The sequence below is a fragment of the Taudactylus pleione genome, unplaced genomic scaffold (assembly GCF_031769625.1).
Source record: "Taudactylus pleione unplaced genomic scaffold, aTauple2 ptg000788l, whole genome shotgun sequence".
NCBI lineage: Eukaryota > Metazoa > Chordata > Amphibia > Anura > Myobatrachidae > Taudactylus > Taudactylus pleione.
In genome coordinates, this window is record NW_028285190.1 from 940,917 (window position 1) to 958,689 (window position 17,773).

At 44.0% G+C, this 17,773-nt stretch overlaps 1 protein-coding gene across 1 annotated transcript; it reads right to left on the reverse strand.

Moving 5' to 3' along the window:
• Nucleotides 1–4,682: 4,682 nt before the first annotated feature.
• On the reverse strand, nucleotides 4,683–17,327 carry ENKUR (enkurin, TRPC channel interacting protein). Its single transcript, XM_088457807.1, has 5 exons — nucleotides 17,107–17,327; nucleotides 13,110–13,255; nucleotides 10,202–10,455; nucleotides 6,410–6,556; nucleotides 4,683–4,950 (listed from the first exon to the last, which is right to left on the reverse strand). The coding sequence occupies exons 1-5, from the start codon at nucleotides 17,169–17,171 to the stop codon at nucleotides 4,777–4,779; spliced, it is 786 nt and encodes a 261-aa protein (XP_088313933.1). The 5' UTR covers nucleotides 17,172–17,327; the 3' UTR covers nucleotides 4,683–4,776.
• Between the last annotated feature and the right edge of the window lie 446 nt (nucleotides 17,328–17,773).

Below are 17,773 nucleotides of genomic sequence, written 5' to 3' on the forward strand. Positions count from 1 at the left end.
AAGTGAAATGCATGCTCAATCGGATTCAGGTCAGGGGATTGACTTGGCCATTGCATAACATTCCACTTTTTAGCCTTAAAAAACTCTTTGGTTGCTTTTGCAGTATGCTTCGGGTCATTGTCCATCTGCACTGTGAAGCGCCGTCCAATGAGTTCTGAAGCATTTGAGCATATAATATTGCCCGAAACACTTCAGAATTCATTCTGCTGCTTTTGTCAGCAGTCACATCATCAATAAATACAAGGGAACCAGTTCCATTGGCAGCCATACATGCCCACGCCATGACACTACCACCACCATGCTTCACTGATGAGGTGGTATGTTTTGGATCATGAGCAGTTCCTTTCCTTCTCTTCCCATCACTATGGTACAAGTTGATCTTTGTCTCATCTGTCCATAGGATGTTGTTCCAGAACTGTAATGGCTTTTTTAGATGTTGTTTGGCAAACTCTAATCTGGTCTTCCTGTTTTTGTGGCTCACCAATGGTTTGCATCTTGTGGTGAACCCTCTATATTCACTCTTGTGAACTCTTCTCTTGATTGTTGACTTTGACACATATACATCTATCTCCTGGAGAGTGTTCTTGATTTGGCCAACTGTCGTGAAGGGGTTTTTCTTCACCAGAGAAATAATTATTTTGTCATCCACCACAGTTGTTTTCCATGGTCTTCCGGGTCTATTGGTGTTGCTGAGCTCTCCGGTGCGTTCTTTCTTTTTAAGAATGTTCCAATCAGTTGATTTGGCCACACCTAATATTTTTGCTATATCTCTGATGGGTTTGTTTTGATTTTTCAGCCTAATGATGGCTTGCTTCACTGACAGTGACAGCTCTTTGGATCTCATATTGAGAGTCGACAGCAACTGTTTCCAAATGCAAATGTCACACCTAGAATCAACTCGACCTTTTACCTGCGTAATTGATAATGATATAACGAGGGAATAGCCCACACCTGTCCATGAAATAGCTTTTGAGTTGATAGCCCCATTACTTTTGGCCCCTTGAAAAGTGGGAGGCACATATTGAAACTGTTGTAATTCCTACACCGTTCACCCGATTTGGATGTAATTACCCTCAAATTAAATCTGAAAGTCTGCAGTTAAATCACATCTTGTTTGTTTCATTTCAAAACCATTGTGGTGGTGAATAGAGGCCAAAATCTGAAAATTCTGTCAATGTCCCAATATTTATGGACCTGACTGTATATACATTTAATATGAGGAAGGGGTATACAGTACTCTAAAAGCCCCCTAATATTGTCCCAGTCAGCCTAATAGGAATGCAGGGCTGCCCACATTTGCTACAGCTGCTTGTCTGCTTTTGTAAAAGTATATGCTTTCTTTATTTTCTTATACTTCAATCTATATTTATGGCTCTATTATTATAACATAGTCGTGTGTGTATCGGATATATATATATATATACATATATATATACACTAGCTGGAGTACACGGCGTTGCCCGGGATTTTAAGAATATTTGTTTACACATCATCCTCCAACCAACCTCTCCTTAGGCAGGACTCACGAAAAGTGTGACAAACTTCCCCATCAACGGTCCTAAGGTCTTCGAAGGAAGTAGGACCGGTAACGGTGTATAGCAAACTTCGGAGATAGAAGCATTCAAAATTTATCGGATGTTCAGTGTAAACACGGCCAGGAGCTTCTGTTGCTCTGATACCAGGATGACCATCTACGGCGACTCTCTGTTTTCTGCGCATAAAAACTTTTCGAGAAGCATTCTATGTGTAATATTTTGGCAGCTCACAGTACAGCAGGGTCCTTGCAAAGTCATCATCTTGACACAGTTCTTAGAAAGAAGTCAATGTTGTTGCGTAATTTGGTATAGTTAGAGAGCTGAGAATGCTGGCAAAGGCTGCTAAAGCTCTCTTTGATAATAAACATTAAATCATGACAACACAAAACGTTTGCTCCAAGGCCCTACCCATATGCCGTGAGGCCCCACAATGAGCGTCCCACAACAATTGTGTTTTTTAATTAATTAAAAATGAACAGTAATTCATTTAGATTTAAAACATTTTTAGTTGCCTCCGCCGTGTTTTAATACACTCGTATGTAAAATTTCACGATCTTCGCTTGTAAACTGTGGATTTGTATAGAAAGACAGAAGGACAGTAGGACAAATTTTCTCTTTTATATAGTATAGTAGAGAAGATAGAAAAGAAAAAATAGTACCTGTAGATAAGCTAAATCCTTTTCTAATTCCATAGCTGACCTGTAGAGGGCGAATGCTATGCAAATATTGTGTTTTTTAATTAATTAAAAATTAACAGTAATTCATTTCGATTTCACATTTTTTTAGTTGCCACCGCCATGTGTTAATACGCTCATATGTAAGATTTTACGATCTTCGCTTGTAAACTGTGGATTTGTATAGAAAGACAGAAGGACAAATTTTCAATTTTATATAGTAGCTTTATATATATAATGGAATCAGTATGATTTACCGCTGGCCGCATGGCCGACAACGGCAGCCCGGCAAGGGTGAAAATCCCGATCGTCAATTAAGGTGTAAGTATCGCTAACCTTTCTGACCCCTCTAACCTTCCATTAGGGGTCATGAAATGAAATGGGGAAGGGAAAAGAGGGGAATGAATTCACCGTACCGATCCTGAGTAGATCTAAATGAGTAGGATGTAATAGGTATGCTAAGGCCACCTCTGATGCGTATTGTGGGGCTATAATACCACTAATGTTACAGGGTGGTGGTGCTACCCAGAGTAAATATGTAGGAATCAGAAAAATTGGGTATCAGTTCATAAAGAACTTCAACCAAGAAACTCTGAGTGCACTCTAATAGCTAGAATATCATATTTAAAACATAACTTATATGAATACCTACAAAGAACTATGTTTTAAATATGATATTCTAGGTATTAGAGTGCACTCCTATAGACCTCCCTTAGGGGTGCCTAACCCTAACCTCCCCCCCAAGTGCCTAACCCTAACCCCACTCTAAGTGCCTAAACCTAACCCCCGCCTTCCCCGCAGCCTAACCCTAAGTTTCCCGGGGGGTGCCTAACCCCCCCTTCCCCTAGCCTAAACCTAACCCTCCCAGGGGGTTACATAACCCTAAGTCCCCCACGGGAGCCCCTAACCTAACCCTCCCCCCACGGCTGTCCGCGCCCGACTTACCTTCGATCTGGATGCTGGGCGCCCGATCGTCAGTTAAGGTAAATATCGCTAACCTTTCTAACCCCAACCCTCCCTTAGGGGTGCCTAACCCTAACATCCTCCCCAAGTGCCTAACTCTAACCCCCCTCCAGGTGCATAATCCTAATCCCCCCTTCCCCGCAGCCTAACCCTAACCTCCCCCCAGGGGTGCCTAACCCCCCCCTTCCCCTAGCCTAAACCTAACCCTCCCGTAGGGGTGCCTAACCCTAACATCCTCCCCAAGTGCCTAACTCTAACCCCCCTCCAAGTGCATAATCCTAATCCCCCTTTCCCCGCAGCCTAACCCTAAGTCTCCCGGGGGGATGTGTCTAACCCTAACCTCCCCCCAGGGATGCCTAACCCTAACCTCCCCTTCCCCTAGCCTAAACCTAACCCTCCCGGGAGGGTACCAGACTAAAGGTCCCCCCCGGGAGCCCCTAACCTAACCCTCACCCCCCGTGGCTGTCCGCACCCGGCTTACCTTTGATTGGGATGCCGGGATCCCGGTGTAGGTAAAATAACAGGCGTCAGGATTTTGACGCCTTACATTAGACCCTTGCCAGGATTAGACAGTCGTCGGCATCCCGACTGCATACCTATATAATACAGATAGGCTTGCTATGTCATCCCTTTTTTGCTATTGCACCACCTGCTGGAAGTCATTATGCATTTCAGTCTTAGGCTACTCAGATAAACAACTCCTCACATAAGATAATATTTATCAATTATGGGGACTTTTTCCCATTAATTATAATTTCTTATTGCCGCACATCGCAGGGACAGGGGCTCCTTACATATATACACAATGCGTGGGGTGTTACCACAGTCCCCCACTCCACACCCAGTGGTCACACTCGAAGCCAGCCCTGATTGCATTGTGTATTCATATTTTGGACAAAAAGGGGTATATTTACTAAAGTGATGGTGCTGCCCATAGCAACCAACCAGATTCTAGCTATTATCATCTATAAGGTGCTAGATAAATCTTATGTAGTATCTGATTGGATGCTATGGGCAACAGTTCCACTTCTAAAAACCCGCACCTTAGTAAATATACCCCAATGTCTTTCTTTGAGTTTAGAAAAATAAAACACATCACTTATTTTATTGCAGTTTACTTTCTGGTATTTCCAATGATAAAGCAACAGCTTTTCTGCTATTTTGCATAGATGCTCAAGGGTTGTGAACAATACAAGTTTCTAAAATGTAAAGTAGTTGGGATGGGATCATCTGGAAGCACGGTCTGCACAGGGGCGATAACAGCTTCTGCAGTGAAGGGGACAACTACTAGAATACCTGCTGAATGTGTCTCATCTCTATCAGTATTAGTGTACCGCTGACAGAAGGAGATGAAGATATAAAGATATATAAATAATCTGGAAGAACTTATTTGCTAGCATAGTTTAAAGGCTGTCTGTATTATTGACTGATATAAATACCCGTTTAGTTTAAAATATCTGCTTTTTAAAGCACGCAAAAGAAAATATTCAAAGAATGGAAAAACACCCAATATCTTTAAAAGTGATCTATAATTTACTATTTCATGCTATGACAACTGGTCCTCTCCTTCTGGTTTTGTAAGCACACAGCCGGGAATGAAAGTGCTAGTGATTTGCAATGTACACGATCTTGTGCCTTTCAAAAACATCAATATCCCGCTCCAGCTGTCTCATCTCTGCCTCCAGTCTCTCTTTGTGTGCCTTTTTGGGAGGTGTATCAATCACGACGGACAAGCGCTGATACTCATGGTGTAGCTCATCCCAGTTTTTCTTCAGTCCCTGCAACAAAAAAAGAAACGTTCAAAGAGCCTTCAGGCCACAGTACAACTGACCATGAACATATCCGACTAAATAAGTTCTGTGCAGATGAGCCTGCACCACGTCACAGCATGCAGGGACCCTTAGGCTGGAGTTACACCAGAAAGGCTGAGCCCAGGGTAGCTAGGATTCTCTCCGCTAGTTACTCTTCTCCTGTCACACAAGGCCATTCCCGAAGTCACTGACTCTTGTGTGATGGGAGAGACTGTTACTGTGGGAAAGGGAGCAATCTGCAGCCTGACATTGTGTCTTTTCTTCTACCAGCCTCAGACCAGCGACACATGGGTGCTCTGAGTGCAGTATATCTCATCCCCCCGCAGCCTGGAATATATAGATACATGGATAAGCTCTATAAAAGTAGCCCTCAGCATTCATAAAGCATATCAGTGCTTGCACATCTGGAAGATGGTTTTCACAAAGCAGTCAAATGATGAGTTCCAGGCCTGAACGACAGGCGTTCAGGAAAGCATTCTTGCAGAAGTTGCCCATGTTGCTTTGAATATTGTGCTGCATCGTGATCAGTGATCCTGGTGCTTGTCTCTGGTCACATGAGCATAAGTGTGAACCTCGGGGCAGCCTGAGAAGCTGGAATGTCATACATGCCGATTTACAAGGATACCACAGAAAACATGGGAATCTTGGGACTTGTTTGGTTGTCTGCTTTATCTATCATTACATGTTTTAGGGTCTATGGGGGGGGATATATCAAGCCTTCTAACAAGTGGAGAAGTGGTCTATAGCAACATTCTATATGGCTCAAGTACATTTAAATGGCTTGATACATTTTCCTCTATTTATGAAAGCAAATAGGGAGGATTGAGGGGCACACGAAGACCCTTTCCTCTATATGCGCCTCTGGATGGTGTGGCCGAGGGAAGAGTTGGGGTGGAGTGAGGGGCATATGCATAATAATGAGAATAAATTATTATCCTGCAGTGTGCTGCATGGCTCCCTCCCCATCTGCATCAATATCCTCAGTCACCTCTACTCTACTTGTTTTATGTAATACATATAATTATTACATGTGGTGCTGCTATAAACTGGAGCCTGTTAATACATAAAACCCTTGGTATCTGTAGGGCCGCCAAGAGCTGAACGGGGCCTGGGTACTGGGGGGACGGACATGGCCCCTCTGAAAAAGGAAAAAAAAATGAATTTGTCCCCCTCAGTAGCAGCTGACCCGGTACCCTGCCGGGCCCCTTCAACAAGTCCACGTAATCAGTTCTCCCCCCCCCACACACACACACCTTGGCGCCCCTGGGAATCTGCAACACTTACACATTATAACTAAAGTTGTTAAACAAGTCTGTTGTGTGTTCTTCTGTAAAATCTGTATTGCCATTATACCACTTAACATAAATGTGATCTCCACAGTGATAGCTCTGGCCTCAGTCTTCTCTATGGATTAAATTATCATTACCTCCAGCATACTCTGCCTCTCCTCCTCAGAAAGCTGCTGCATGGCGCCCATCTTAAGACGTTGTTTTATGTAAGCATCATATTCCTCTTGAGCTTTCTTTACTTCTTCATTTCTCTTTACTAGATACTCCGGAGTGGAACCATAATCCTTAAAAGACAAACATAAAATAATTATTAATTACTAGTATGCCCATGGCGAACATTTCGCAAATTTGAACCCAGAACATTCGTACGGAAAATGCTTCACTAGATAATGGCTAGATCATATGTTAATACGACGGAATCAGGTAATAAAAGATGTGTGTGAATATAACCGGCTAAGCACGCCCTTTTATGGTTTTTGGGGAATTTTTTATTGTAATATTTCGCCAATTTGTAAGTGTGATTATATATTTGCCCATGGATTCTGAAGCAAAATGGATTGTTTCCATGAGGTATTGCAAGCTCAGCCCCTATAGATGCACATGATAATGAAGTGTTACTCCGCCTCACCGTCTCCCAGCCTCCTGCCAATCAGCGGCTGTCGACAGCTCTCGTGGAAAGCAGAGAAAATAGGCGTTGCTTTCAAGGTGAAAACCCGGTGCTGATTGGCTGGGAGTTGCGAGCCTTGAATCGACGTGAGCTTGGTCACCAGAAAAACAATCATGATACTGTCGAAGCTGGATAATTGGCTGAGACAAGATCAGTTTAAAATTGAAGCGTGCACGACGCCATCTTGCGAATGGCAGCTAGACTCCATTTTAGAAACAAGAATCTACAAGACGCCATTTTGCGTATGAAAACGCTGGTTGTTAGCTTCATGCGCACGCATCTGCCCCAAGTTAACTAGCGTCTTTACATCACACCCCGCATACTCACACATTACATATCCACATACAAGGTTCCAAAAGCTTTAAGGGATAAGATTTAAGTTCGTTCATTTAGTATAAATGCTGTGAAATAAAGATTATTTGGTAACTAAGGTTTTATACATGCTAATTAAGCCATGTTTGGTTTTGTACTGATGCGTACTCTTTCAACAGAATTCCGGTATTATCGATGTGGAGATCGCATCATGCATTCTCAACTTATGGACCGCAGAGACTTCAAGCAACAAAATGTATATTATATGAACAACTGTTAGGATGATTGCATGGGGCGGGAGGGCAGAGACCCCCAGTTGTTGGAGGCTGGGTGTGTCTATTTGAACCAGCCTGTTAAATGCTCTGTAACAGATGCTTCCCCCTTGGGAACCAATGGCATAAGCAACAAACTACTCTATTGTTCTGTCTATTCCGGGGGGGTATAAATATGTGTGCTCCAACACTGGGTTCTTGGTCTTCTTGCTGATGCCTAACATCTGGACCAGAGAGCGCTGCGTATGTATACTGTACTTGGGTCTGTATAATTCCTTTGCGCCAAATTGTGTATGGATCAATAGCGTGTAACTGACTGTACTTTTACTTGAATAATACTTTGTGCTTTGGAACCACACGTTCCAAGTCTGGAGTCTTTATTTACTGTATGACTGCGTACGCACAATAACGTCATCCTTAGAGGTTTATAGGTAGGATATTAGAAGGTATAGGCAGGGGTATATAGAGGTACAAATATAGATTCCTTAATACTTAAGAGGTCTATTACGATCCCAGCGGTTGGGATGCCAGAGCTCAGAATACTGGCGCTGGAATCCCGAAAGCAGCCGGAATCCCGACCGTCGTGATCCCATACTTAACCTGTCTATTAGTTATTCCTTAATTTCTACAAAAGTAGGTGAAAATTTTAATTTTCACCTGTATAGCTTTCAGTCCTGATCTGGTCTGATGTCCCCATACAATAATATGGGGAACTAAATTAATCAAGCTCTGAAAACACTACATTTTCGGAACTTGACAGCAGAAACTTATGCCATCTTCTGGCGCTGATTTCTGGACCTATGGGAAGAAGGTTTGAGTTGAGAAAAGGGATCCTTTTGGAACTATTCACCCCTGTTCGGATCCAACCACTTTCTTTGTAAGCATGCTTGAACCCAGTTCCCGCATGTGCACTAACACTGCCAAGTCAGACTCGGCAGTAGTAACTTTCACTGCTTCCAAAGTAGCAGTGTTAGAGATCACTGTGACAGCTGATTTTTTGGATCAGCTGTATCCAAACATGGGAGCAATGTCGAATTGCTCCTGTGTTTTATTATCCATCGCTGCTACTCGCAGTGAGATGAATTTTAAGTTAACACTGTCGAGGGATAGTACGTAATAAATTAACCCCTGAATATCCACACCCCATTGTATGCCCAACAAATGTATTATTCCATATATTATGCGATTTCCAGGATCTCCCCAACTTGATGGTAATGGAAAGTGAGGGCTTGATTCTGACCCGCTCGTAAGCGCTGGACGCTCGCAAGTGGGTCGATGGTGCCGAAGTGCGCATGCGCGAGACCCGGCGGGCAACGAGGAAGCCGTCGCTCGGGGTCTCGCACCAAAGGGGGCGTGCTGTCGGTGGTGAGTGACAGCACGCCCCCTTTGGTGGGCGTGCCGGGGGCGTGGCTGCCAGATGGAGGCGCCTACCGTCTGAGTCCGGCCCCACTGACATCAGTAGTGATGTCAGTGGGAGTGATTTTGGCTCTGATAGAGCCAAAATCACTCCAGGGCTTGCGGCAGCGAGACCCTACCGCAGGGTCTCGTCGCAAGCCCATCATCATGGACGCTCGCTATAGCTGTGGGTGGTAACCCACAGCTATGCTAGCGTCCATGAGGCCGCTCCAAGAACAGGTAGGAGGGCCCTGATTCAGAGCGAGCGCTCTGGTCAGAGCGTTCGGCTCTGAATCAGGCCCTGAGTTCCGTATCCAAAGATCACATCAATTCATTTCTGTTATAATTGTACTACTCTTTTTCAATGTGGCAAGACCGGGCCCTATTACAACCCTGGGCTCCGGGTTCCTACCTACACTTTCTTACTATTATCCCCCACGGACTGTATTCTATAATACTGTCAAACTATAATAATTATACTCAGCAGAGAAGACTGACGCAAAGGCGGCTCTCTGATTGGTGTTGTACAATTAGTTTACACTGTGTGTGTTTTATATTTAGTTTAAAGCTAATAAAGAAGACGGGACACAAAGCATACTACCATCAGGACTGATACATAATATGATTGATATTGAAATTGTACCATATGCATTAGACTATAACAGAAGACCATGTTGTGTGAGCTTCTATATTAGTAGCCTTTACGCTGTACTAAGCATACAGATTAATGTCATCTTCAGATTGTTGCTAACAACCAGCCTTCACATGATATAAATGCTAAGCTAATTACTGTTGTAACCTGTGGGTCTGATTCAGTAAGGATTGTTATTGTATACGCAGCTACGAATGTATGCTAATGCCTGCCATAGCTCATCTGGCATAGAGACGCCCACTGCTGCTTTCTCACATCTGTAATACCTCGCACTCCTGCGTATAAATCAGTACCAGCGACGCACATCAGCCCGTCACCCAACTTTTACACCAGGTGTGACCAGCCGCAGAACCTGCAAGTCTCGTCGCATGGAGTGAGTACTCAGGCTGCGTATGCAATCACAGTGGCTAATTTATGCTCGCCAAGGAAACGGCGTACAAACGGATAGGCACGTCTGTGTTTTCCAATCCAATCTCCCGCCAACACCCCCAAACGCTCACGGCCTATCACTCACTCTGCGATGGATTCCTCAGTGCGTCCGTAATCACGGTGCGGTACATACGCATGCGCAGTGTTTAATAATTGATCGATCTGCGTATGTAATTGCACACAGTGTACACAGCAGTATTACCTTTTTCTTGATGTACTTAGGAACAAGCCCAGAAGTTTCCAGCAGATGCTTGTCTCCCTTTTTGTTGTCCACATAGATGGGCTGAGGCTTTTTAGGCACAGCCATAACAGCCTCAGCCACATTGGTTGTGATGAAGCTTTTGTTAGTCTGCACTCCCATGACTGGCTGCTCCGTTCGGAGTGGTACTGGGGGGCGTCTCTTATCTTCCGCCAAGCACCTTGGGGGTCTCCCTGTGGACTCATAAAATGCACTTTCTTGTTGTGTACAAGAAAGTGAAGCGACAATCAGTGATAAGTCATTTTATACTTCTGTTTTACATTAATATTTATGCTAGAATGTATAATAAAATATATTTTTTTCTGTGGTTGATTTTCAAGTTTGGTCTTTTCCCCAGTGTCTGACTACACTTGTATTATATGTACTGCACTATTCCCCCTTTTTACACATTACTTACTCTATGGAAAACAATGAGATGATTCCAACAAAACTTTTTTTCCCATCAATTTTTTATTAACTTTAATTTTTGTAAAGAAATACATGGTAAAAACAGGGACGAAGCAACATCAATACAACAGGGACAGACATTCTAGAGTCTAGACAACGGACCTAGGGCCTGATTCAGACCCGCTCGTGAGCACACAGCGCTCGCAAGCGGGTCGATGGTCCTCCACTGCGAATGCACACGCCGGAGCCGGCTCCGGAGTGCACATGCGTGAGACCCGGGCCAGCGACGGGCACTCCGTCGCTACGGGTCTCGCACCAAAGCGGGGCTGACCAAATGGAGGCATTCCCGAAGGAACGCCTGCCGTTTGGGGCCGGTCCCATATGACATTACGAGTGTCACAAGGGTGACCCTACCATAAGGGTCTCGTCGCAAGCCCCGATGGTCGCGACCATCACCTGGCCGCTCGCTAAAGCTGTGGGTGGTCACCCACAGCTATGCGAGCGGCCAGGAGGCCGTCTTTAAAAAAAAACAGGGACACCCTGATTCAGAGCAAGCGCTCTTAAAAGAGCGTCCGGCTCTGAATCAGGCCCCTAATGCATACTTGGAAATAAATCAGGTGTAGGTGCTTCTCAACTGCTTGCAAACTTGTACAAATCTTGTGTGTATGTCTGATTGCTATAATTATCAGTGCAGACTTGCACCTACCCTATACTAGATACAAATGAATACGTGTATAGGCGTATTTTCGCTTACATCCAACTCTGCATAGCCCACAGCTGCGCTGACACAAACTGACTGTACTACATGAGGATGCCAGTTACTACTCAGTTACGCCTTTTTGTGTGCAAGTATGGATGTGATGAAAATGCGTATGACTGCACGTTGCCCTCACTTGCCTGCAGCCAAGATACATTGTGCAAACGTGCGGACATTCAATTCTGCATCAGGCAAATATTAGTAACCTAAAATCCTATTAATGATTCCCATTCTGGGGAACAAAACAAGCAAACATTTGAGGGATAATAGTACACCAATAAGCCACGCTTGGAACGCTCCTATCATCTCTGGTGAGAAGAGTGGCATGTTTCAGTCTAGGCTTTTTGCATAGGGACCTGTATGAAAGTAACAGACATGTTTAGAAGACACAAGAAGCACTATTTCTGTGTTTCTGAGATAACAAAGCATCTATTCTAGCTGGATTTAGCTGTAAGCAAATGTTTATTCTGTTATAATAATAACTCTGAAAAACACATCAATACAATCAAACATATATTTGAAGGACTGTAGACGTCTTACTGTTTACATTGTATATAATATTATTATTTAAACATCATTATTATTTATTTCCAACTATTTATATAGTGCATACAACGTATTGTGCAACACTTTACAGAGAATATTTGGACATACACACAGGTGCGCGCACGGTAACCATGTCAACGTTCTCAATACCGACACCAAAATGTCAACATTCAAAGTGTCGTCATAGTTCAAACTGGCAACGCGTTGACATCAACATGTTGAATGTCAATATGTTCCCAATATCGACAGCGAAACTGCCGCCATGTAAAATGTTGGCATGCTGGGGATGTCGATGGTTAGGCACCGCCGGGAGGGTTAGGCTGCGGTGGGAGGTCTGTGTTAGGATGCGAGGGAGGGGGTGTGAAGCAAGGGTTAGGCAATAAGGGGAGAGTTAGGGTTAGGGACAAGGGGAGAAATTCTTACTGGAATGTTGGAGCTCTAGAAGTCACATGGCCGCCGCTGCCACTGGGAGAAGGTAAGTGACCACTGGGCCACCAGGCATGGTTTGTTGACAGTTCATCATGTCAACATATCATCTGTGTAGACATGCATGTCGACATGGTCGCTGTAGAAAGTTTGGCCATGCCAACATGCTGCATGTTGACAGTTCAACCATGTAAACATTTTCGTGTCGACTATATTACTGTTGACATAATAACTGTCGACAGATTATTTAACCATTGTCAGCTTTTTTGGGGGCATTGTCAGAGGAAGCCGGAGTACCCAGAGGAAACTCATTATAAAGAGTATAATACTGTAGCCAATTATAAATTATAGACAGCTTTCAAAGGACAAATTTTGATAAGACATGGGACATTTATGCTGGGAACACATTTGACGAGCCTGGATCGTTGGCGACAGGACGACCGATGTAACGATACACTGGCCGCCCGTACACACAGAACGATATAGCGTGCGACCTGGCCGCATCCAAGAGCATGCCGTTGGATCATCACATCTGCTGACGACCTGTGGGAGTGCGCAATCGTGGGTACACATTAGACGATGTGCCTGATATATCATTACGATCCATGTCAAAACTATATATTGGATTATATCTACATTGTTTATTGTGTACCCAGCTTTAGGTTCTTCGTTAGCCGTCCCCAAAAGATTGCCATAGATGCCCTTCCCAGATTGTAGCCTAAAGACAGGACTTACTCTGTGCCAGCATTGCTTCCTTCGTGTGTTTCTGAAGATATTCCTTTGGTGAGGGCACTTCTACTTTGGCTGCGCCCATGGTTTTGTGGGCAGCTTTATTCTTGTGCTCCTCGATTTTCACAGACTCCCTGAATTGTGAAATATATCTGAAAGGAATAAAATACAGGTAATACAATAAATGTAAGCTTTAGTTATTACAGACAATACAGATCAGTGCTGATTGTTTTACATGTCACAGAGCCAGTGATTACCATTGTAGCCCATGATACTTTAGGCCAGCACAGGGCTTTATGCAGAGGTGGATGCAGTGCACGTAGCAGCTGTGTGATAATAGACTAAGGGCCGTATTCAATCAGGCTGTGAAAACCCGTTATGATGTCATTTTCGCCATTTTCAATTTTCCCCATATTCAATTTCAAAGACTTTTCGCAGGTGCGAAAAGTCTTTGTCAAAAAACGGGGATAAGTTTTCACCACAGAATAGGTGGCGATAAAAAGTGCAGAATTGGGATTTTGGGGTGCAGACTTAAAAAAAAAATACCCTACACCCCTTGGAGTGTCCCCTAAAAGTAATCTGTGTAAAAAAAATTAAAAAAGTTCAATAGGACACCACAAAAAAAGTGGTTTCGTTTTGGGGGGGCAAAAAAAATAAATATTGGGGGACAAACTTAAAAACTAGCGAAATAGATTCAGGGGGGTCCACCAAGTATGCGGCAGGTGTTTTTTTGGTTGCGGCAGGTGTTTTTTTGGTTGCGGCAGGTGGATTTTTGAAGAATTTTTAAAGTTCACTTTAGGGATTTAAATATATGCGTGCACCCATTTTCATGTACCCCAAATTTGATGGGACTAGTTATTTTTCAAAAAAATGAAGCTAAATGTTATACTTCACCACTATCTCAGAGGCGCAAAAAAACACCTGTTGAGACCATTTAAAAACCCCAAATACCTTCAGCGCGGAAATTCGGGGGTACCCATAGTGCATCCCCATGTCAGACCATCTTTTGGGGGGGTGACAGGCTGATTTCCCCAAAAGTGACAGGACTTTTCGCTACTTAACTTTTCGCCGGGTCCCATTTTTGCAGATTCCAAATTGAATACGGGGATACTCGGGCACTCGCCCGATACTTTTCCCAATCAAAAGCTCAGATGACGTAGAAAAGTCCGGCAACTGACTTTTCACCTGTAATTGAATCTGGCCCACATGCTGCAGGAGGCGTCTGGTGTAAATAGACATTTCCTGCAAGCTTCTGTGATCCGCTGCTGCGTCTAAGGATACAGCATCGGATCATCTGCAAAATCATCGCCCAGCTGAGTACCCATCAGGTTACGCAGAATAGGCGGTGTTTTCACTCGCCTACAAAAGAGGGGCACCACTCCCGTTTTGTAAAATGCTCACCGTTGCCGCCCCCAAAAGGCGGCAAAATGTCCATCATGCTCCGGCTTGGGTGCACTGCGAGCGATCTTGCAGAAGGAGACCTGCGCATGCGCAGTACAGATCCTGTGCACGTGCAGATCTCTCACCATCGATGCTGTACGGAAACCATCGGGTTTGCTTACAACACTGAATCAGGTCCACAGACTGTTAGCCATGAGTTGAGCTGATTTCCATGGCGTTAAAAAGAATAGGATTTTGAAGATACTGGTATTTCTTTGGGGTTATCAATGACTGCATATGTACATTTCATTCTCACAAAACATGGGATTTAACCAACATGCAGCTTATTATGGGCCCTATTTAGGAAGCAGTGAAAACCACTGAAAAATAGGCTCTTCTCTGCTTTTTGCCACTTGTCACAGGGTTTAGGCCAGAGAAGAGTTCATCCATTTACCGGCACATACCTCCATCCCCATAGACCAACCACTATGATGTGGGGTATTAGGCAATTAATCAAAGCTCGGTAATGCCATTTTGAGGCGGCATGACTTATACTGGGCAATGGGGATGAGGCTTGCTGACTACCTGCAGGATTAAACAGCTAAGTGAATGTGTGGATGGACATCTGCCGTGCATGCGCATTTGACATTAGCCGCTTGATCAGCAATGCTAGTCTGCCACCAACTGACGCCTTAGCGCAGGAAGATACTGCCGATGATCACCAAGGAAGAGGGTATTGATTAATACCGCCCGTACACAATTACCTGTGCAAAAAAAAAAGTAACACCTCTTCCATCCCATATTGTTCAATATAGACCAATGTGTTTTTCACACTGCCATTTATCGGATGAAACATAAACCACAGAATTTATCAAACTGCGGGTTGTGTGAAATTGCATCTGTTGTGGGGCAATTTGCAAATATCCAAACAGCATGGTAAAAGTGTCTATTAATAAAATCACTGTCACTGTGATTCCTCCCAACTCCCCAAATTCCTGGAGCAAGCCCAGCTCTATACACCCTGCGTCTGGTTTCCACTAGGATAGGGAGACACATGAGCCTTAAAAAAACATAATCACATAGTGGGCAATTCAATTAAAAACATTGGGGGAAATGTATTATAGCGGCACCGAGGCGAAGCAGGAAGCTATACCGATGAGATGTATGAACGTCTCATTTGCCAGGGTGGGGGAGTGCTAATTTCCCTCTCCAGCGATCCCCCTTCCTCAGCACACAGCGCATCAACCTAGTGCTGAGTCTCCCTTACCGGCCGGCTCCAATGGGCATGCGTGGGATCTCGCAAGCATTGCGAGATCTTGCGTGCAGCCCGGAGCCGGCAGCCACCACAGCAGGGACAGTGTTGTGGTGATAGGACAATGACAGCTGCAGCTGTTAGAACGGTCAGTGCCACTGAATGTTCTTACATTGCCCTGCACTCCGGCACTGCTATCCTGTACATAACAGCACTGATAATGACAGGGGCGCATAACATCAGTCTTGGCTAGCAGGTAAGATGGCCATTCTGAGTAGTCTTCGGTTTTCTCAGATTGCCAATGCTGCAATTGATGGACGTGATGGTAATCCAATGCTCGGATACTCAGATCTGCAATGCTGTCAGGAGAGGTTGCAAGATGTGTTACCCACAGGGTAGTACAAACAATGGACAAGAACTCCATAGGTTTTCATTATACTAAAGTCAATCAAAATGGACCTTGTAAAAAATAGATGCTTAGGATTACATTGTATTTGAACATCATAATATAACAATATAAAATGTAGATAGAAAAAGAAGATAAAAATTAAAGTTGCACCTTTTAGAAATTAAGTTACATTTACAAATTTTATATAATATATCTATCTATCTCATATCTATCTATCTATCTATCTATCTATCTATCTATCTATCTATCTATCTATCTTAACCCTGATACTGTGTATAAAAGAGCATATGAGTAGTACACTATTTGTAGTAGCGCAGTCATAGGGACTATAGGCCTGATTCAGTATGGATCGCAACTGCGTTTGCAATAGCGATTACGCACGCAGTCTCACTGCGAAGATATGCTAATCCTCTGTGATCGCTATGCGACCACAGCACAACATAAGGACGCCGACCTTACCATACACACATCCGTAATACTTAGCAAGACTGCAAAACCATCGATAACATCGAGTACTATCACAGCCGCTCGCACAAGGTCTGACCTTTCTCAGGAATTGCTAACCTCATCGCGCGCAGTGAAAGCCCAGGCTGGTTAATTTATGCACACCCTGCAACGCTGCTCAAACGCACCGTCAAATCTGCATTTCGCCAACCGATCCCTCGTCACCACCCCCAAACACTCACTTCCTGTCAATCACTCTGCAATGGGTCTGCGCAGTCCTGATCGCAGTGAGATTGCGATGCATATGCGCACGCCCAGAACGCAACAATCGCCGTAATCGCAGTTGCGATCGGTAATGAATCAGGCCCTATGTTGGTATTGTTACTTTATTACAAAAAAAAAGTTAATTTATTTAATGTCAGTTCTTTTCCTTCCTGTATTTCTACCCAATTAATTACGGTGATCCGATCAGAAATTCAATAAACACTTTTTTAAACCCCCTCACTGCGGGCACTCACCGGGGCGCCTTGGGCACCGTCACCTCTTCCTTGGGAATGAGGTTATAAATGTTCTCATCCTTCATGGTGGGATTCTCTGTGAGCAGAGGGATGACCGTGCTCCCCAGCCCCGCTCGCTGTATGAATGATCCCCGGCCGGGTGTCAGTGTCTCTCATTACTGTTGTCCCTGCCGTTCCCCGGCAACCGTCTCCACCCGGCGCGGCTTTGTTTACCAGACTCTTTTTTTTTTTTTCCCTGTAGCTTTATTGAGATCCTAACACAACTCTACTTTTGTGATACTTGCTGTCCTTATTTTGAATGTGACAGTGTTTGTCTCCCACTATCTTATGCCATTCTCAGCTTCTGGTTCTGTACGTTGCCCAGAAGAGACTATTTAAAATACAATATAAATATCAACAGACTGAAAGTTATAATAAAAATATATATTTTTTTACAGACAGTTTTTTTTAAAACAACAGCGAGAACACTCCCTCTTATCTATGGTGGTATCTCTATATCTTTGTTATTTTCCTACCAATTGGTTCCGGAGCCATTGTACACTGGGTCAGTCCCTGCTGTGCTTTCCCTGTGGTGGCCCTGCAGGGTTCTCTTCTCTCCTGGGGGTATATTTACTAAAGTGTGGGTGTTTAGAAGTGGAGATGTTGCCCATAGCAACCAATCAGATTC

Bases quoted from the DNA above. Each gene is read 5' to 3' on its own strand.
- ENKUR (XM_088457807.1), bottom strand. From the start codon at position 17,171: ATGAAGGATGAGAACATTTATAACCTCATTCCCAAGGAAGAGGTGACG. The intron at 10,456-13,109 runs GTAAGTCCTGTC...GTACACAACAAG, and splicing joins GGAAGCAATGCTGGCACAGA to AAAGTGCATTTTATGAGTCC. The intron at 4,951-6,409 runs GTAATGATAATT...TTTTTGTTGCAG, and splicing joins AGAGGCAGAGTATGCTGGAG to GGACTGAAGAAAAACTGGGA.